A 21,612-nucleotide genomic window follows, 5' to 3' on the forward strand; every position below is an offset into this window, starting at 1 on the left:
ATTATTTCCCTTATTTTGAGCCAGAGATGCCTAACTTTCCACCTTTGGAGTTTCCGATATTTGATGTTCCTGATATGATTGATCTTCCATAGTGGGATGATTTAGAGCCGCAGATTCCAGTACCGCAGCCTGAGATTCCAGATATTCCACAGATGGAGCCAGAGGCAGAGCCACCAGTGTATGCACCTATGGAGCAGCCAGTCTTATTTCCTGCCCCTTTAGCTATTTATGCCCCTATTCCTGGAGTATATCAGTTTCCACAGCAGGAGTTTATGGATGAGATAGTAGTTGGTGGGCCGTTACCTTCTCGAGGTTCTAGCACGGATCTTAGTGAGCATCATACAGTTACTTATCAGCGTTTTCGGGAGGAGAGAGAGGAGATGGTTCGATGGTAGACCCAGTGCAGAGAGATCCTTGGATTGTTTGAGACGCAGGCAGATGGTCCCGTCCGAGCATTACGATCAGATTACATACTGAGGGAGAGGTTACGTCAGATTCACCGAGTTAGTTCTCAGCAGCTTCTGGATCTGAGACAGCAGGATATTAGTGCAGAGACAGCATATCGTAGAGCATTGGGACTTACCGAGGCAGTGCTAGAGGCATTGCATGAGGAGTTGAGTCACGTGCCACCAGGGTTCTGAGTCAGGGACAGTTGAGACAGTGATTTCAGAGTATAGATGTATATAGAGGCAGCATAGTATAACCTAGTGAGTAGTGTGTATGTGTGTACTAGTAGTTTAACCTGTAGTAGGTTTTGACCTTTAGTAGTAGTATGACTTGTAGCCCCGATGACTTTCAGCGGAGCGAGACTTTTTGTATCAAGCATTTACACCTGAGGCTGGTGTCATATATATATAAACTGGACTTTTCAAATTTCTTTTATTTAAATTTCACTCTTTCCAGTTTTACAGCATTTACATTCATTTTACTGCTTTACAGTCTTTTATACTATAATTCCTGTTGAAAATAAATAAATAAATAAATAAATATCACCTATTTTATTATCAGAAGAAGATGGCACCAAAAAGAAAGACTAGGGCTGAGACCTCTAACAACAATTCCGAAGGCCAGACTAATGAAACCATGAACCAAATATTCCATCTGATGCAACAACAGATGGTAATGATGCAGCAGCAGATGCAGCAGCAGATGCAGCATCAGCAACAGTAGATACAACAACAAATGTTACAACAACCACCTCGTCCTGAGCCTCAACCTGTTGTTACTTTTAAGCAGTTTCAGTCAGTTAAACCTCTAGAATTTGATAGGTCTACTGATCCTATTAAAGCTACCACCTGGTTAAAGGAAATAGAGAAAGCTTTTGTACTAGTGAAGGTAGGTGAGGACCAGAAGACTGATTTTGCTAGTTACTTGTTGAAAGGAGAGGCAAATTATTGGTGGGAATCTAAAAAGGCTTTAGAAGGTGAAGATGTTATTGCTTGGGATAAGTTTAAAGAGTTATTTTTAGAGAAACATTTTCCTCGCTACGTAAGGAATCAGATGCAGATAAAGTTTTTAGAGCTGAAGCAGGGAAGTATGTCTGTAACAGAATATGAAGCCAAATTCAATGAATTGGGTAGGTTTGTTCCGGAACAGGTGGACACTGAAGGGAAATGAGTGCAGAGATTTCAAGAGGGATTACGACCATGGATACGCGGATAAGTTGCAGTTTTTGAATTAACAACAAATACTGCTGTAGTCCAGAAAGCTTTGATCATCAAAGGGGAAAGTGAAAGGTCTCAACGAGATAGAGGACAGGGAAGTTTCCAAGACCGTTCCAATAGAAAGCCGGGATTTCAAGCCCGGACAAATCTGAATTTCAAAAGGATAAGACAGGGTACACAAAAAGTAAGTAATCGTTTCCAAGTCTCCAACCAGCAGGGAATTGTTAAGGTTTCAGTGCCGTATTGCAAAACTTGTGGACGCAAGCATACCAACGTATGTATTAAAGCAGAGGTGACATGTTTCAAATGCAAGCAGAAAGGGCATTACTCTAACGAATGTCCAACAGGAAAAACAACAGAAATCACTTGCTATCAATGCGGAAAGAGAGGGCATATCACTAGGAATTGTAAAGGACCAGCAATGGCAGCCAGTATTCCGAAAGTATTAGCATTACCTCCGGCACCGCTGCCAAATCAACCCAGAGCAAGGACTTTTGACATGACCATGAAAAAAGCAGTACAGAATCCAAGTGTGATTGCAGGTACGCTTTTGGTGAACTCCGTAGATTCAAAAGTATTAATTGATTCTGGAGCTACCGTTCATTTATTTCTGAAGAATTTCTTGATAAGTTACATTGTTAAATTGAATGGTTGGACGAGACATTAATTATAAAATTAGTGAATGACGACCAAGTTCCGGTAAATCGAGTATGTCCTGTGTGTGATGTAGAAGTAGCCGGACATCATTTCTCTGTAGACTTAATTCCTTTTAAGCTAGGAGAATTCGATATCATTTTGGGAATGGATTGGTTAGCATGTCATAAGGCTCAGATAGATTGCGCAAATAAGAAAGTTGAATTGCGAACTACGGAAAATGCAACGGTAATATTCAAGGGTGAAAAGCAGCAGAATAAATTTCTCACTGTAGTGCAGACCAAACGATTGCTTCGACAAGCATGTGAGGCGTACATACCTTACGTGTTAGATACTAAAAAAGGAAGTCCTATAATAGAAGACATTCCAGTTGTATGTGAATTTCCGGACGTCTTTCCAGACGAGCTTCCAGGGTTACCGCCAGATCGAGAAATCGAGTTCACGATTGATCTAGCACCAGACACAGAACCAGTTTCGAAAGCTCCGTATCGAATGGCTCCAATCGAAATGAAGGAATTGTCAACGCAACTACAAGATCTTCTAGACTGAGGCATTATACGACCTAGTGCATCCCCATGGGGTGCACCAGTGTTATTTGTGAAGAAGAAGGATGGCAGCATGCGATTGTGCATCGACTATAGGGAATTGAATAAGCTCACTATCAAGAACAAGTATCCTTTACCGAGAATCGACGATTTGTTCGACCAGCTAAAATGAGCTGCATGGTTTTTGAAGATAGATTTACGCTCAGGTTATCATCAATTGAAGATTAAAGTTGAAGATATTCCAAAGACTGCGTTTCATACGAGATATGGGCATTACGAGTTTCTTGTAATGGCATTCGGTTTGACAAACGCGCCAGCTCCATTCATGGATTTGATGAACAGGATATTCAAGAAATATTTGGACAAGTTCGTGATTGTATTCATTGATGACATCTTGATTTACTCCAAGACAGAAGAAGAGCATGCAGAACACTTGAGGATAGTTTTGGAAATTCTGAGGAAAGAGCAATTATATGCAAAATTCTCAAAATGTGAATTCTGGTTAAGGGAAGTACAATTTCTAGGGCATATCATCAGTAGAGAAGGCATCCAAGTTGATCCAGCAAAGATTGAAGCTGTGTTGAATTGGGAAAGACCAAAGACGCCGACAGAAGTTCGAAGTTTCTTGGGATTGGCAGGGTATTATCGAAGATTTGTCAAAGATTTTGCGAAAATAGCAACGCCGCTGACCAAGTTAACCCGAAAAAGTGAAAAGTTTGAATGGAATGATAAGTGTGAAGAAAGTTTTCAAGAGTTAAAGAATCGGTTGGTGACCGCACCAGTACTTGTACTGCCAGACGAGCAAGGAAATTTTGTCATTTACAGTGACGCTTCGTATTGCGGACTAGGATGTGTATTGATGCAACACGGTAATGTCATTGCATATGCTTCGAGACAACTTAAACCCCATGAGCAGAAATATCCTACGCATGATCTGGAATTGGCAGCGATCGTATTTGCATTAAAGCTTTGGAGACATTATCTCTAAGGTGAAAAATGCGAAATCTACACAGATCATAAAAGTCTGAAGTATATCTTTACGCAAAAAGAACTGAACATGCGACAATGTAGATGGCTGGAATTGATTAAAGATTACGATGTTACAATCAGTTATCATCCAGGAAAAGCAAATGTTGTAGCGGATGCGTTAAGCAGAAAAGAAAGATTGAATCGGTTAACTTCATGCGAAGAATTGGCCAAGGAATTTGACAAATTAGAAATTGAGATTCACATTCTCAATGAATCTGCAGGAACTATCTACGCTATGACTATCCAACCGGAGTTGCTAGAAAAGATTCGCCGTTGTCAAGATGAAGTGATGAGTCAAGATGACGACTTAATGGGGGAAGAGATCACAACTCAGAAAGATAATGAAGGAATTTTACGTTTTATATCGAGAATCTGGATCCCTAACGTGGCAGAATTAAAAAAAGAAATAATGCGAGATGCGCACAATTTGAAGTATTCCATTCATCCAGGAAGCACAAAAATGTATCGCGATTTGAAGAAAAACTTTTGGTGGCCGAATATGAAGAAGGAAATAGCAGAATGGGTGAGTAAATGCTACACATGCCAGCGAGTTAAAGCGGAACATCAACGTCCGAGCGGGTTATTGCAACCGTTAGACATTCCCGAATGGGAATGGGAACATCTAGCGATGGATTTTGTGGTAGGACTACCGAGGACTAGGGCAAATCATGATGCGATATGGGTAATCATTGACAGACTTACGAAGTCGGCACATTTTCTACCAATTAATGAAAGATTTTCACTCGACAAATTAGTGCACATGTATCTCAAGGAAATTGTGATGCGACATGGAGTTCCAATATCTATTGTATCGGATCGAGATCCTCGTTTCAACTCAAGATTTTGGAGATAATTTCAAGAATGCCTTGGACCAAAATTAAACATGAGTACCGCTTATCATCCGCAAACCGACGGGCAAAGTGAAAGAACTATCCAAACGACTGAAGACATGCTACGAGTTTGTGCGATCGATTTTGAAGGCAGTTGGGATGAGCATCTACCCCTAGTGGAATTTTCTTATAATAACAGCTATCATGCCAGCATTGGAATGCTACCGTATGAAGCACTATATGGTAAAAAATGCAGATCACCAGTGCATTGGGATGAAGTTGGAGAACGAAAAATTTTGGGTCCAGAATTAATTCAGCAAACGAAAGAAAAGATTGAACTTATTCGAAAATGACTCGATGCAGCGCAAAACAGGCAACGCAAATATGCAGACCAATCAAGGAAGGATATGGACTATCACGAAGGAGAACACGTACTACTCAAAATATCGCCATGGAAAGGATTAACCAGATTTGGCAATAAGGGTAAATTGAAGCCACGATACGTCGGACCATTTGAGATTTTGAAGAAAGTACTTGCATACGAATTAGCGTTACCGCCTCATATGCAACATATTCACAATGTGTTTCACGTGTCAATGCTTAAGCGATATAATCCTGATTCTAGGCATGTAATAGAGTATGAACCGATAGATATCCAGCCAGATTTGTCTTTTATAGAGCAGCCGGTAAGAATTTTAGATCGGCAAGAGAAAGTGTTGAGAAATAATTCTGTATATTTAGTGCGAGTGTTGTGGAGAAACCCAGTGGTTGAAGAATCAACCTGGGAGCTTGAAAGTGAAATGTTAGAAAAATACCCTCATTTGTTTTCGTAGAAGATTCTGAGGACAGAATCCTATTAAGGGGGGGAGAATGTAACGACCAGGAAATTTACATTGTATTATATCATATTTATAATAAAATATGTGTATTAATATGTCATTTATATGTGATTAAATGTGTTGAGTCATTAAACCTTAACTGCTATGTGTTACGTGTTATCTGTTGTGATCCAAACGTGTTTTGGATATTTATTGAGTGTTTTATTGCAAGTTAGATATCTTATATCAAAACCCGTATAGCTCAAAACCATGTTTTAAAAGCCGTATTTCAAACAAAATCATTGGCCCTATTTTGCCAAAAATGCCCTATACCATATCGCTATTCTGAATCCCTAGACGTTTTACAAATTGACCTTTTTCGCGAAAAACGACTTTTCCGGGCCCCTTCGGGTACCAAAAACCCCACAAAAATCACATTTTTATTTTTATATGATCATGAAATTATCATATATCATTTTTCTTTTTATTTTTGTAATATTCATAATTTTTGGGAATTTTTGGCATTAATTTTGTATTTATTGGATATTTAAAAATTCAATATTAATACCCAAAAATTATAAAAATTGGGGCCAAATATTTTTAATAGGAGTATAATTAGACCCTTAATTTTATTTAGGGGTATTATTTTACATAGTATAAATAGCTGATTTTTCAGTAATTAACTATTAATTAATTATAAAAAAATCAGAAAATAAACAGAAAATAAAAAGAAAGAGGAATTAGGGTTTATTTGGGTGAAGAACAGGCAGAGAATCAAAGTCGAATTTGAAGGTGATTCCGGAACCCAAATCGTTCATGTAAGTATTCGTTTTGAAGCCCAAGAATCGTAGTTTTTGATTATGCAATTAATTTTAGTGTTTGATTTCTGGATTTTTATTTCGTTCTTCGGGTTTAATTTCTTGAATTCGGCTTTTACACATCGTTGATTGTTAGATGTTTTGATGGTTATGAGTGTTTAGATCATCGTTTTGCGAGTCGAACGACACCGGTTTTGCGTTCGTTGGCTTCGTTTTGAGGTTGGCCGGAAAAGCGGCGATGCCGCCATTGTTGTCGGTGGTTTAGACGACGGGGACGGCTGGGGACGAAGGTTGAGGGAGGAGGTGAGCAGGAACAGAGTGCAGGACGTTGGCAAGGAGAAATCATAGACGAAGTAAGCCAGGGGCGTGTTGTCGTTGTTCGAATCGCGGGAAAGACGCCGCCGGCGTCGGGGTTCTGGGCAGCCGGCGTGTTCATGTTCGACCCGAGTCGACCCGGTTTCGACCCGGGAAACGACCCGGGTTTGATCCTAAAAACCCAAACCCTGAATGTTATTTTGTGATTCTGTATTTTTATATACTTATTTTATTTTCTGAAAATCTGAAATTAGTTTTGATAATTCTAATAATTATATAAAAATTAATTTTAAACTCTGAAAAATAGTATTATTAATTTCTGAGTTATTTTATTAATTTAAAAATTCGAATTTAATTATTTATTTAATTACTTAATTATTTATCTAATTATTTATTAGTTATCTAATTAACTAATAATTAGGTAATTAATTAGTAATTAGGTAATTAATTAATAAATAAGGATTAAATAATATGATTAATAATTCGATAATTAGTTAATATTGCGAATTGTGATTCGATAATGAGAATTATTATTCGAGCGTTAGTTATTCGAATAATATTGCATTAATTGTTCGTATCATATAATTAAATACCGATAATTATTTGATTAACGAATCGTTTAAATTCCAATAATAATATATTAGTTCGGTAGTACTCGAGAATAGTGCGTAGCTCGTATTTATTATGAGTGATTAATCGTTGAGTTGGTTTATAATTCGAGTAATTCGTAGTTATTCGATAAATAGCGTATCAATTAATTAAATCGATTGATTATTTGTAAACAATCGATCTAATCAAATAAATAATGATGAGTTGTAAATATTTGTAATAAATTGTGATTGATCCTAATAATTAGGGATTAATTATTTTAAATTATTATCTATTAATTATTTATTAGTTATTTATTTATTAAATATTTAAAAAGTGATTAATTATTTCGATAATTAATCACATAATTTTCGATAAATCATAACTTCTTCATTTTAACTCCAAAAATTATAGAGAAATTATTTTTGACTTTGATTTTTCTTATATAATTATTTAAAAATTATTTTGGGATTTAAAAATTAGCAATAATTATTTATATTGAATAATAAATTGAATTATCAGTGTTTAATTGATAATAATTCAACCGTTAGTCCGAATTGAGCGAAACGAAAGCCTGTTGACTCAGAAAAATGAATTCTTTTCACTAAAAATAATATGAAGACCTAATTTCTTCTCGAAATTAGTTGACTCTATTGATCGCTTGATTACCAGTCGAAATGCGTGCCGAGACGAGTTCGAAAAATTCCGAAAAAATGGGAAATGAAGTAGAAGGTGATCAACGGAGCAATTAGCGAATCGATTTCGATTCTAAAAATTATTTTAACTATTAAAATGATTATGCGCTTATGTGTTTATGTGTATTATGTGGTTAATCGAGTCTTACTTGCTTATATGTAATATTCGAGTTGGTTATAAACGTATGGGTAAATAGTAGGAAAAAATGAAGTCGATTTAAGGTGCAACCGAAGTACAAAATGACTTAACCAATCTATTTTGCTAACAGAAACTAAGCCAGCAAGGCAGGTCAAGTAGGGGATAGACGAAAGTGATTTAATTGCAGTAAGTCGCACAGAAGGCAAGTTTCTCCCCTATTCTATTTTCCAGAATAATGATATTCTCTTCAGATTCTTATTATATTTGCATTACTTTAATTCCTTTATTCATATCTCAGTTCGATTCTTGAATTATTCTTTTCATTTGAATTTATTATTCATATTCCAATTATTACTCACAATTATTAATATATTTTGGTGATTAGAATATATCAAAGTATACCGATTGTTCCGGTTGCTATTCCAGGGACTGGATAACATTACGTTTGGGGATTAAGGTTACTTAATCCTAAGGACCGGGACATAACCGGATCCTTGAGATGGGCCGTAGTGCCTGGGTGCCCGACGGGATCTATATAGTGAGATATAGATCTGCACTGTATCCTGGATGATCAGTAGGGTATAGCTGCGAACTTGAGTCCAGTATAGTTCATTTGTATTCGCCAGCAATGGCCTTCTTTTGATTCTTATGAGGTTATATCTTTACAGATATACCTGGGATACGGATTCAGTTATATTGCTTTAACATTTTGTATATTTTGTAGACTTGTTGAACAATTTTGGCTCACCCCTTTTTGTTGTTATTCACCTTATTATTTTCAGTTAAGAAGGAATATGAAACCCGTCAGGACACGAGTGGTAAAGAAGCGGGTCAAGCCTCGGGATCCTCTTATACCCAAGGTGTTGATCCCTATCCAGGAAGAAAGCTTTGAGTTGCCCGAGCAGGTGGAGTGTTGATAGATAGTATGTGTGTTTGAATAAAAGCTGAACTTAGTTTAAAATGAATTAGACAATGGTTTGTAATAAAGAAAGTTTGTGAGATTCTAAATGTTGGTTTGTAATAAAAGTAGTTAGTGGTTCTTGTTTTCATACTTCAACCTAAAAAGGTCCTGGTAGTTGTTAAGGGGTTTAGTTTCATTTCTTTATTATTTGTTAATAAGCTTGTACAGGTTGGGTGATTAGCTCGTAACCCCCAGACTTATACCCGGGTCTGGAGGGCGTTACAACTTCCACTTATGTTTTACTTATCTATTTTGCAACCTCCAAAATCTGCATCTGAGTAACCTATTAGTTTAAAATCTGATTCTCTGGGATACCACAATCCCAGATCAGCTGTTCCTTTAAGATACTTGAAAATTCTTTTCACAGCTGTTAAGTGAGGTTCTCTTGGATCTGCTTGAAATCTTGCACAAAGACAGGTAACATACATGATATCAGGCCTACTAGCAGTCAGATAGAGTAGAGAGCCAATCATACCTCTGTAATCAGTAATATCTACTGATTTACCAGTATCCTTGTCCAGTTTTGTTGCAGTGGCCATGGGAGTTGATGCACTTGAACAATCTTGCATTCCACATTTCTTCTTCAAGTTTCTGGTGTACTTAGTTTGACAAATAAAAGTGCCTTCTTCATTCTGCTTGACTTGAAGGCCCAGAAAATAGCTAAGTTCCCCCATCATACTCATCTGATACCTTGGCTGCATCAGTTTGGCAAACTTTTTGCAAAGTCTGTCATTTGTAGACCCAAAAATGATATCATCAACATAAATCTGGACTAGAAGTAAGTCCTTTCTATGGTTGAGGTAGAACAGTGTTTTGTCTATAGTTCCTCTGTTAAATCCACTTTCCAGAAGAAACTGAGCTAAAGTCTCATACCATGCTCTAGGAACTTGCTTAAGTCCATAAAGTGCTTTATCAAGCCTATAGACATAATCTGGATATTTGGAATCTACAAAGCCTGGAGGTTGTTCAACATATACTTCTTCCTCCAATTCTCCATTGAGAAAAGCACTTTTCACATCCATTTGAAAGACGGTAAACTTTTTGTGAGCAGCATAAGCCAAAAATATCCTTATGGCTTCTAACCTAGCAACTGGTGCAAATGTTTCATCATAATCAATTCCCTATTGTTGAGAATATCATTTTGCAACCAGCCTTGCCTTATTCCTTGTAATTATGCCATCACTGTCAGTTTTGTTTCTGAATACCCACTTTGTACCAACAACAGATCTATTCTTTGGTCTTGGCACTAGGGTCCAGACTTTGTTTCTTTCAAATTCATTTAACTCTTCCTGCATTGCTTGCACCCAATCAACATCTTGAAGAGCTTCTTCCACTTTCTTTGGCTCAGTCTGAGAAAGAAAAGAATTATAAAGACATTCATTTGAAGTACCTGTTCTAGTTCTGACACCTGCTTCAGGATTTCCAATTATCAAATCAGGTGTATGTGATTTAGTCCACTTCCTTGCAGATGGAAGGTTTTCTCTAGAACTGGATGCTCCCCCATGATCCATGCTGTCTTCATTTTCATTTTCTGATGCTCCCCCTGAAACTATGCTCTCTGAGTTGGATTTTTTCAGAATTTAGATTTTCAGAACTATCAGAACTTGGCTTATCAGAACTTGACGAATCAGAACTTGAAGAGCCATATGTATGTTCTGATGTTTCTTGATATGTGGTTAGATCTTGAGTATGCTCCCCCTGTATAGGTGCATCTTCCTTTGGCGTAGTCACCACAGTTTCAATAACATCAGAGTTTAATACATCAGAGTTTGCAGTATCAGGACTTAGATTGTCAGGATTTTCAGTATCAGAATTTGAGTCTTCATTTTCAAATTTCAGCTGATCATGATCAATAAAATCTTCAAGTCCAGTAATTTTCTTGTCATCAAAAGAGACATTGATAGATTCCATGACCACTCTTGTTCTCAAATTATAGACTCTGAAGGCTTTTGTGGAAAGTGGATATCCAACAAAGATTCCTTCATCAGCTTTTAGATCAAATTTGGATAGCTGTTCAGGATGAGTCTTGAGAACAAAATACTTGCATCCAAATACATGAAAATACTTCAGATTTGGCTTCTTTTTCTTCACCATCTCATATGGTGTCTTTCTTTGCTTGTTAATGAGTATTGCATTTTGAGTAAAACAAGCAGTCTGCACAGCTTCAGCCCAGAAATAGGTTGGAAGCTTTGCTTTTTCAAGCATTGTACGTGCAGCTTCAATGAGAGTTCTATTCTTTCTTTCAACAACTCCATTTTGCTGTGGAGTTCCAGGAGCAGAGAATTCCTGCTTGATTCCATGGTTTTGGCAGTCCTCTCACAAGATCTTTCTTGACTAATTTATTTATATTGTTGAAATTTAAATGGGAGAGTTTCTTGTGCCAATTCCAGCTTTCTTCAATTGATGCTCTACTCATCAGACAGATTACAGAACCATCAGTACTTGTTGAAAGCTTAGCTTCATAAATGTTACCACGCCTGTATCCTTTCAGAACAACTTTACCTTTTGATTTACTCACAACTTTACAGTGTTCTTCAAAGAAATCAACATGATAACCTCTGTCACAGATTTGACTTATACTCAAGAGATTGTGTTTAAGTCTTGAGACCAGAGCTACTTCTTTAATGATGACATTCCCAAGATTGATATTGCCATATCCCAAAGTTTTTCCAATGTTGCCATCTCTATAAAAAATACTAGGGCCAGCTTTCTCCACAAAGTCTGATAGCAGGGCTTTATTTCTAGTCATATGTCCTGATCATCCACTGTCCAGAACCAGGATATTTTTCCTGTTGCCCTGCAATCACAAAAATCACTAATGATTAGTTTTAAGGACCCAGACTTGCTTGGATCCTTTGGCCTTATCAAGTTTGTTAACATTTGCAGCGGATTTAGCATCAGAGTTTATGTTAACAGTTTTCTTATCAGAATTTACACTATCAGACTTTGAATCAGAATTTACACTAGAAGGAACAATGGTAACTTTCTTTAAAGAAGGTTTTATTTGATAATAATCATAGTACAAACTATGATATTCCTTACAAGTATAAATGGAATGCCATAAACTACCACAATGAAAACAAGGATTTTGTGGCTTATATCTAACAGACTGACTCTTAACTCCTGACTTTGATGGTAAGGAGTTTATGTTCTTGATGACTCAGTATCATACTTTGTAAAAAGAGCTTTACCCTTGTCTTTCCTTGAGGTAGCTGCCTTGGGGGATTCTTCTTCAGCCTTAAGAGCAACTGTCCTTGACTTTCTTCCTTTCCTCTTGCTTCTTTGTTCCATCTCAAGTTCATGAGTCTTGAGCATTCCATAAATTTCATCAAGAGTTGTTTCATCAAGATTGTAGTTGTCTCTTATTGTTGTTGCCTTCAAATCCCAGCATTCAGGAAGAGCCAACATGAATTTAAGGTTTGAGTCTTCAAGATCATACTCCTTATTAACCAGTGATAAATCATTCAAGAGTTTGACAAATCTATCATATAAATCAGTCAATGACTCATTAGCCTTTGAGTCAAAGTGTTCATACTCTTGAGTGAGTATTGTCTTCCTGTTCTTTTTAATTGTATCAGTTCCCTGACACCTTGTTTCCAGAGCATCCCATATCTCCTTTGCAGTCTTGCAGTTAATTACCCTGTTTGACATTACATTATCAATGGCACTATGCAGTAAGTGTCGTACCTTAGCATCCTTAGCAATTGATGCGATATCTTCAGCAGTATAATCACGCTTATCCTTTGGTACAGTCTTTGCTGCTTCACCTACAACTGCAACAGCGAGCTTGGTTGGTTTGTGAGGTCCTTCCTTGATTCTATCAAGATATTCTGGATCTGTGGCTTCCAGAAACATGGTCATCCTCACCTTCCATATGACATATTCAGATGGTCTCAGTATGGGAACTCTGATAGTCTCATACCGACTTTAAATTTGTGTCTTTGGAGGTTCTTCAGTTTTGGTAGGCTTAGTTGGAGTTTCTGTGTCAGACATGATTGTGTTTGGATCTTAAACTGTTTGTGCGTTAACAGATAAGCTCTGATACCACTTGTTAGGTCACACACACACTGTAGAAGGGGTGAATACAGTGTATAATACAATCAAATCGAACTTTTATAACTCAAGTAACTGAAAACAAACTTTATTGAAACAATAATCTCTGTTACAGTATGGAACTGTTACCTCTCAGTGATGAACAAATATCACGAGAGCTGCTAGAGTTACAATGAATAATCTTCTCGAATATGATAACACTTATAGTGTAAACCCTATGTCTATGTTTATATACTACACAGTTACAAGATAATCGCTAATTGATATGGAATATAATTCTGCTTCCTAAAATATATCAATCAGATATCTTTTCTTCCAAGCATTCTATTCTTCATAGAACTCCTTCTTCATGCATATATCTTCTTATGTTTATCTCGATCTTCTTTTCTTTAATCAGCTGCTGTCCTTATCTGAACGTCCTTCAGTACTTAAGTTCTGATATCCATCTTCTGATGATTATCTCCTGATAATATAAGTGCTGATATCCTTAAGTCCTGACTTCCAGTAAGTACTGATTTATCCTGTTTAAATAAGATCTGAAAACTAAACATAAATCATATTAGCCATGACATTATCAAATATATCTAACACATTGTAACCTAGCAGCTTTTAGTAATATTTGTTCATCACTGAGAGAGAACAACATTTCTTATTGTAACAAAGTTTATTCAATATACTTGATCTTTGTTATATACTTGTGTTAAATCGATTTGATTGTATAAACACTGTATTCAACCCCCTACTACAGAGTTGTGTGACCTAACAGAAACATATACTCAGACACTGGTGGAACCACTGGTGCAACTGGTCCTGTCACAGTCCTCTCGGATGAACCTGAATATCCTGATGATGCCATCTGATAATATATCAAAAAAAGAAGAAAGGTCACTAAATCATTCCTAGAACTAATACCTTCCTATCTTAATATTACTTAAATCCTAACACTACTCTTCCTAGTTGACTATTCATATCCTATGTGATCTCCCTATCTTATCTTAACCCTAATGTTCTTGTTTTCAGGGACCAAACTTACAGCTCTGATGCCAAACCTGTAACGCCCTCCAGACCCGGGGTATAAGTCTGGGGGTTACTAGCTAATCTCCAAACCTGTACAACCTGAATAACAAATAATAAAGAAATATATCTAAACCCCTTTAACACTAACCAAGGTTTTTTTAGGTTGAATTATGAAAACAAGAACCACTAACTACTTTATTACAAACCAAACTCAAAATCTTACAAACTCTCTTTATTACAATCCATTGTCTAACCAGTTTTAAACTAATTTCATCTTTATTCAAACACACACACCACTATCTACACTCCAGCTGCTCGGGCAACTTAAAACTTTCTTCCTGGATTGGGATCAACACCTTGGGTATGAGAGGATCCCGAGGCTTGACCCACTTCTTTACCACTCGAGTCCTGATGGGTTTCATATTCCTTCTTATCTGAAATAATAAGGTGAATAATAACAAAAAGAGGTAAGCCAAAAATTGCTCAACAAGTCCGCAAAATATAAATAGTGTTAAAGCAGTTTAAATGAATCGGTAATTTGGGTACATCTGCAAAGATATAACCCCGCGAGAATAAAAAGAAGGCCACTGCTGGCGAGTACAAGCGAACTAAACTAGACACAAGTTCGCATCTATATTCTGCTGATCAGCTAGGATATAATGCAGATCTATATCTCCCTATATAGATCCAGTCGGGTACCCAGGCTCTACGACCTATCTCAAGGATCCGGTCATGTCCCGGTCCTTAGGATTAAGTAAAACTTAATCCCTAAAATAACATTATCAAGTCCATAACATAGCAACCGAAATAATCAGTATGCTTTGATATATTCTAATCACCAGAATATATCAATATATGTGAGTAACAATTGGAATATGAATAAGGAATTCAAAGAAAAGGAGAAATCAAGAATCGAAATAAAATATGAACAAGAGAATAACAAGTGTGTATCAGTGTTTATGTACAAGAATCAAAAGAGTACAAGCGTGTTAAGAATCTGAAGAAATATCACTATTCTGAAATTAGAATAGGGGAAAACTTGCCTTCTGCGCGACTCACTTCAGTTATGTCACCTTCACCTATTACCGGCTCAACCTGCCTTGCTGGCTTAGCTTCTGTTAGAGAAATAGACTGGTTTAGTTATTTCGTACTTCAATTGCGTCTCAAACCGATTTCACATCGTTCTTATTATGTTGCGCTTATGACTGACTTGTATATTATATATTAGCAAGTAAGACTCGATTAACCACATAATACACATAAGCACATAAGCCACATAATTATTTTTATAGTTAAAATAATTTTTAGAATCAAAATCGACTCGCTGATTGCTTAACTGATCATTATCTGTCTCGTTTCCTATTTTTTAGGATTTATCGGGCTCGTCTTGGCACTCAATTCGGCTTATAATCGAATAAATAACAAGGTCAACTAATTTCTAGAAGAAATTAGGTTTTAATATTATTTTTAATGAAAATAATTCATTTTTCTGAGTCAAAGGGCTTTCTTTTCACTCGAATCGGACTAACGGTCTAATTATTATCAATTAAATACAGATAATTCAATTTATTATTCAATATCAATAATTATTACTAATTTTTAAACCCTAAAATAATTTTTAAATAATTATTTAAAAAAATCAGAACTAAAATGATTTTTCTATAATTTTTGGAATTAAAATGAATTTATTATGATTTATTGAAAATTATTTGATTAATTAAAAATTTAAATATAACTAATTAATCATAATTAAATAAATCCTAATTATATTTTAAATAATTATTTACTATTTGTTGTACTTTAAAATAATTAATCCTTAATTATTAGAATTAATTACAAACCCTTGCGATTTATCACAAGTTATTATCAATTATACGATTAACCCGACTATTTACGAATAATTATTCGCTATAAATAACTATTATTATCTAATCGAATAAATAAACTATCACTCATATAATAATCCAACTTATCGGTCAACTACTCGTATAAATACGAGTTGCTCGTAGTATTCGACTAATTATCGAACCATTAATTATATGATTCGATTATTTTTATTCTTATTTATTAATTAATTACTTAATTATTAATTAATAGATAAATAAATAAATAAATAAATATATAAATATATAATCAATTTCGAGTTTCTAAATTAATAAAATAATTTAGAAATTAATTATAGAAATTTTCAGAATTTAAAACTAATTTTTAATAGATTTTTAAAATTAATAAAACTATTTTTTAATTTTATAAAATATAATTAAATAATAAAAATCCAGAAACAGAAACAGGAAACTGATTTGGGACTTTTCAGGATCAAACTCGGGTGGTTTCCCGGGTCGTAACCGGGTTGACTCGGGTCGCTCAAGAACAGCGGCGGGTCGTCGGCCGGATGAGCATATTCCGGCGACCCCTCCCCAATTTCCGGCAGCCATCAAATCTCGACCAAATCGAGACGAAATCGAGTGATTCAAAGAGGGCTTTCACTCAGTTTCATCCCAGGAACTCAACCCTATCGTCCAAAACAACTGACGATTGATGAGTTGTCTTTTCCAGCCAAAAGCAACGCTTTTCCGGCGGGTTAAACCGGAAAAACGGGTCTTCCGAAAACGGAAACCAAACTCGATGATTCGGGTGTTAAATCAAATCTTAAGACATTTACAATCGATCCCCAACCACCACAACAGTCACAGATCAATCAATAATTCAGAAAATTAAAAACAAAATCATCAAAATTTCAAGACTTCGTTCGTCACTTTCAGGGAATCGTTTAGTCCAAATATATACTCAAATCGATTGTGCACAACCTAAAAAAGCTATATCAATCATCAATAACATCTAATAACCACTGAATTTAAAAGCCCTAATTCGATGCATAAACCCTAAAAATTAAATTGAAAAATGATGCAATTAAACATGAAATTGATAGCAAAATCAAATAATAGAGTTCAAGAGCTTTCGATTGACTACTTACATGAACGATTTGGTGAACGGAAACACGATGAAGTCACTGCTTGAACCCTCGAACTCAAGAACCCTAATTCTGGAAATTTGGGAAAATTGCTGAATTTTTCTGATTTTTATTTAATTAATTAATAATACTTAGGCTATTTACAGTAGTAATATTAATACTCTTAGTTAAAATTAAGGCCCTAATTCTACATCTTTTAAAATTAATAAGCCCCTAATTTTATAATTTTTGAGTATTAAAATTTAATTTATAAATATTTTATATATACAATATCTATGCCAAAAATTTTCAAAAATTGTGAATAATGCAAAAATACAAAGAAATGGTATAAATGAAAGTCCTATAATTTTATAAAAATAAAAATATGATTTTTGTGGGGGTTTTAACATCCTATGTGACCCATAAAAGTCATTTTTCACGAAACGAGAAAATTTATAAAATACCTAGATGTTCAGATTAATGCGATGGTAAAAGTCGTTTGATGAAAAATAAGGTCCATTATTTTACTAGAAATTTCAGCTATAAAATCATGATTCTGGTCGTATTACTTTTGATATGAAAGCTATAAATGCAAAATAAAACATCTAAAAAATATCCTGAAAATACCTGGACGACACAGAATGCACGAAACACATAACAATTAGGGTTTGACATTTAATTACACATAAATGACATATTAACATATATAATTTATTATAAATACGATATAATACAGACATAATTTTCCCAGACGTTACAATTAAGGACCGATGTTAAAAATATTTTTAACATCGGTTTGTTCCAAAACGATGTTAAAGACCGTTTTTTACACCAGTTAAAATCAAAACTGATGTTTAAACTACTTTTTAAAAAACACGCGGAAAACCCCATCTTTGCTAAAAACATGTCCCCCCTTAGAAACCCTCCTTCATCTCTCTCACTGCTTCTTTCTTCTCTCTCAACCGACTCTCTCCTTCATCTCCTTCTCTTTCCCGATTCTTTCTCACTCACTCACTCTTAGCCTTCAACATTGATACTACCTTAGTTAGAGCTGTAGGTTTTAAACCCCTAATTTGAATCCTAGATGTCAAGTAATCGAACCCTAACTTTCAACTGATATGGCCGATTAGCTGCAAGTTTTCGTTGATTTATGCAAAGGAGGTTTAACATTGGTTGATTTGTGCAAAGAAGGTTGAACCCTAGCTCGAATCCACTATGATTAGTAAGTGTTATTCTAATTTCTTTTCAAAATTCAATTTTCGGTTTTTAATTCTTTTTTTTTGTGAAATTGGTTGATTGATTTTGGTTCTTGATTGTTTTGTTGATGTGGGTTTTTTGTTATTTTTGTATTCGTATGTAAAAGTTGTTAGCGTGTGTAGTAGGTGAAGACGCCCTTTTCTCACTCTGTTGACATGAATTAGAAGTTCGTACTTGATGTTCACAATGTTAAATGAAGTTTGATGTTGACAAACCATGGATAAAGAGAAGTCTGATTGTGAGTGTATTGAATTTTGTAGGAGAGGAAACTTGTGGCAGATATAAAGAGAACAGCAAAAACTGGGAATGAGGCAAGTTATATTTACTCATTGATTTCATCGTAGCTCTGTGAAATCTAAAATTCTAACATGGGAACAAAATCATTAACTTGAATGTGATGTGTTAGATGTGATTTTTATTATTATGTCCTCTAAAACGGGTTTTAGGTTTTTTTATTCTTTACAAGGTGATATAAGGATTTGTAAGATTTTGCCCTCTCGGTTTCTTTTTACCCTAAAGCAGTAGTTGATGCTGTCAAGGTTGAGTGTGCCAACTGCCAACTTATGTCTAATCTAAAGCCCTGTCAACATGTTAGTGTTTGCATAAGACCTTTTATGTTAGCTCACAATTTATCCTCTTCTTATATCATGCTAGTTCTCTTCACAACTCCACAAGATATGAAATTCAGGGAATGGCTAAATAATGTCCTTACCTTGTCGTGGCTGAATATTTTCATTAGTTCCTGCTAGATTATGTTCCATTACACTTCTTTACTACTCTTATATCTAGAGAAGGCTGCCACCAAGATCTTAGCTCGTCAGCTTGTCCGACTGAGGCAGCAAATAACAAATCTTCAGGGGAGTCATGCACAGATCAGAGGCGTGGCTACACATACACAGGTAAATAAATGATCAATCCTCAATTCTGATGAAACGATAAATGCTTGGACCTATATTACATGCTCTAATTCATCGTGTTTTACAGGCTTTGTATGCCAACACTTCAATTTCAACAGGAATGAAAGGTGCAACTAAAGCAATGGTAGCCATGAACGAGGTAAGTACTTGGGCCATCTATACGAGAACATGTAAATCTAGTTCCTACTGTTTTGCTGATATTAGATTTTTTACCAACTTTTCATTTATTTAATTCTTTTTCCAACAAATGGAGCTTGGAAAACATGCTAAAGTTGTTAGGGAGTTCCAGAAACAATCAGCTCAGATGGACATGATGGTAAAATATATTCTTCTCTGCATCCATTACTGATTTTAGATTGCAGCTGCGGTTTGTCCTGAAATTCTTTTAAGTTATGTACAATTGACGAACCAATCAGTGAGAAGTTCGTTGCCTTACTGGGGGAACATGATCAAACTTGTTTTTCATATGTTACTTTGCATTCAAGCATGCTCATATGTATTATACTGTTATCCAGATTGAAATGATGTCGGAGTCCATTGATGAAACTCTTGACAAGGACGGGGCAGAAGAGGAAACATAGGAGCTTACTAACCAGGTTAGATTACCTATCTTTTCTCTGGAAAGTGGTTTGATACCATCAGTGCTACTTGTGCAAGCTAATGATTATGAAGGTTCCTTACGATCATTCTCATTTTTTTCTTTCCGCAAGCAGCTTGACTTCTGGACTGAGACGGAGAATGCAATCAAAAGAGCATATCATGTAACTTACAAGACAATATTGGATAAAGCAGTTGATTTGGGTACAGGCGATTCGACCGCAGTTACTGCGATATTGATCAATTGTCAAAAGCAGGTAGTTGCTAATGTTTGGGATTCTCATGCTGTTATCTGCAAGAATGGAGTGGCCAAACAATTGTCAGTTGATCATGAACCTGACAAGGAGCGCAGTTGCATTGAGGACAGAGGTGGCTTTGTATCAAAGTTTCCAGGTTATTGATTAAAGACATTTTTCCCCTTATTAAAAATTATGCTGCACTTAATAGTTGATGATTCCTAGTTTGCAACATCGGACTGTCATTCATGAAGTTTAATAGCATGTGAACAATCAGGCTAAATGCATTTAATATCAGCTTATGCTAGAGCTTTAATATTTAATCAATCTTCAAGAGTCCAAGAGTCCCAGTGAAGAGTGTACCTTAGTTCAATTCAACATGTCGATTTTTTAAAAAATATACGAGTGGTTAAACTTTCATTTAGTACACCAATGACCAAACTTAAAAAATTAATGATGATGAAGTTTAAGTGCAAGAAATGTAAATTCATAGTTAGCTACTTCTGAATAGATTACAGCTCGGACTAAGTTATAAAATCTGGCTTTATTCATTAAGCGTCGCCTAAAGTTTTCCCTCAGTGTCTATATCTAGGACCTGTTTTGCATATAAAAGAACAGTGTTTTTGTTGTAGGTGATGTTCCCCATGTTGATGGACAGTTGGAAGTGGCCCGAGCTTTTGGTGACAAGGGGTATGATGATTTCTGTTGAAGACCTACAATGCTCCAGAGAGGTACTTGCCCTGCTGTGGAATATGATCTGCTTCAACATAGAAAAGTAGTAGGAAAATTTCATTTTGTCTTGATAATATTTAGATTTGAGAATTATGTTTTTGATTTTGTCAATGATGTATATTGGAATACTTTTGCATTAGTTTGATAATAATAATGAAAGTTGTGGTTATTTAGATGTGATTTATTTTGCTTGTTTTTGTTTTTGGTATTTTAATGTATATATATATGTATTATATATATAATAGGTAAATATGTAACCATAGACATCAGTTAATGACTGTTATGTCTAATACATCGTTTCAATTTATGAAAGCGTTCTTATATAGGCACATTTGATATCGTTTTTTGTTTTCACATCGATTACTAACCGATGTCTTAGTATATCAATACTTCGGTTATTTATCTAGAAACGATGTATAATGTAATTTTTCACATCGGTCCAGAACCGAAATGAAAAATAGGGACCTTTTACTACACCCATGTAGACATCGGTTTTTTGCATTTTTCACAACAGTCAATAACCGATGTTTATTGACGTTTTTCTTATAGTGCATAGAAATGGAATATTTCTTCTTTTTCAGAATCCAAGATCACCTGCAAAATTTGTCTTGAATTCCGTTTCTGTTCCTGAGATTCCCATAAGCCCATATACTGTATCAAACTCAGGACTTGACTAATGTCAAATCGCTATCACCAGCTATGTGAGTTCTCTTAGTCGTTGACAATGACTTGATTAATCGGTGGTTGGTTGATGCAGTTAGCCATTGATGCTGTAGCATCATGTAGCAGTTCGTCGC

The 21,612-nt window shown here is 35.5% G+C and overlaps 1 protein-coding gene across 3 annotated transcripts; it reads left to right on the forward strand.

The window, feature by feature from the left end:
* The first annotated feature begins 17,959 nt into the window (after positions 1-17,959).
* LOC141678367 (vacuolar protein sorting-associated protein 2 homolog 2-like) lies at positions 17,960-20,990 on the forward strand. Of its 3 annotated transcripts, none has more exons than XM_074484669.1 (7): positions 17,960-18,298; positions 18,594-19,232; positions 19,318-19,389; positions 19,504-19,566; positions 19,766-19,846; positions 19,964-20,240; positions 20,716-20,990. In XM_074484669.1, exons 2-5 carry the CDS (start codon positions 19,086-19,088, stop codon positions 19,829-19,831), a joined length of 348 nt encoding a protein of 115 aa, XP_074340770.1. In that variant the 5' UTR covers positions 17,960-18,298; positions 18,594-19,085; the 3' UTR covers positions 19,832-19,846; positions 19,964-20,240; positions 20,716-20,990. The 3 variants fall into 3 exon arrangements, 1 of the variants encoding a protein (XP_074340770.1); XR_012557709.1 differs by having other exon boundaries at positions 17,968-18,298; positions 18,594-18,644; positions 19,123-19,232; positions 19,318-19,566; XR_012557710.1 differs by having other exon boundaries at positions 17,968-18,298; positions 18,594-18,644; positions 19,128-19,232; positions 19,318-19,566.
* Positions 20,991-21,612: the final 622 nt, after the last annotated feature.

This window comes from Apium graveolens, chromosome 8 (genome assembly GCF_009905375.1).
Source record: "Apium graveolens cultivar Ventura chromosome 8, ASM990537v1, whole genome shotgun sequence".
Classification (NCBI taxonomy): Eukaryota; Viridiplantae; Streptophyta; class Magnoliopsida; order Apiales; family Apiaceae; genus Apium; species Apium graveolens.

Excerpts from the sequence above, each read along its gene's own strand:
- LOC141678367 (XM_074484669.1), top strand. The coding sequence starts at position 19,086 with ATGTTCCATTACACTTCTTTACTACTCTTATATCTAGAGAAGGCTGCC. Across the intron at positions 19,233-19,317 it reads GCGTGGCTACACATACACAG|GCTTTGTATGCCAACACTTC; the intron begins GTAAATAAATGA and ends CGTGTTTTACAG. Across the intron at positions 19,567-19,765 it reads CAGCTCAGATGGACATGATG|ATTGAAATGATGTCGGAGTC; the intron begins GTAAAATATATT and ends ACTGTTATCCAG.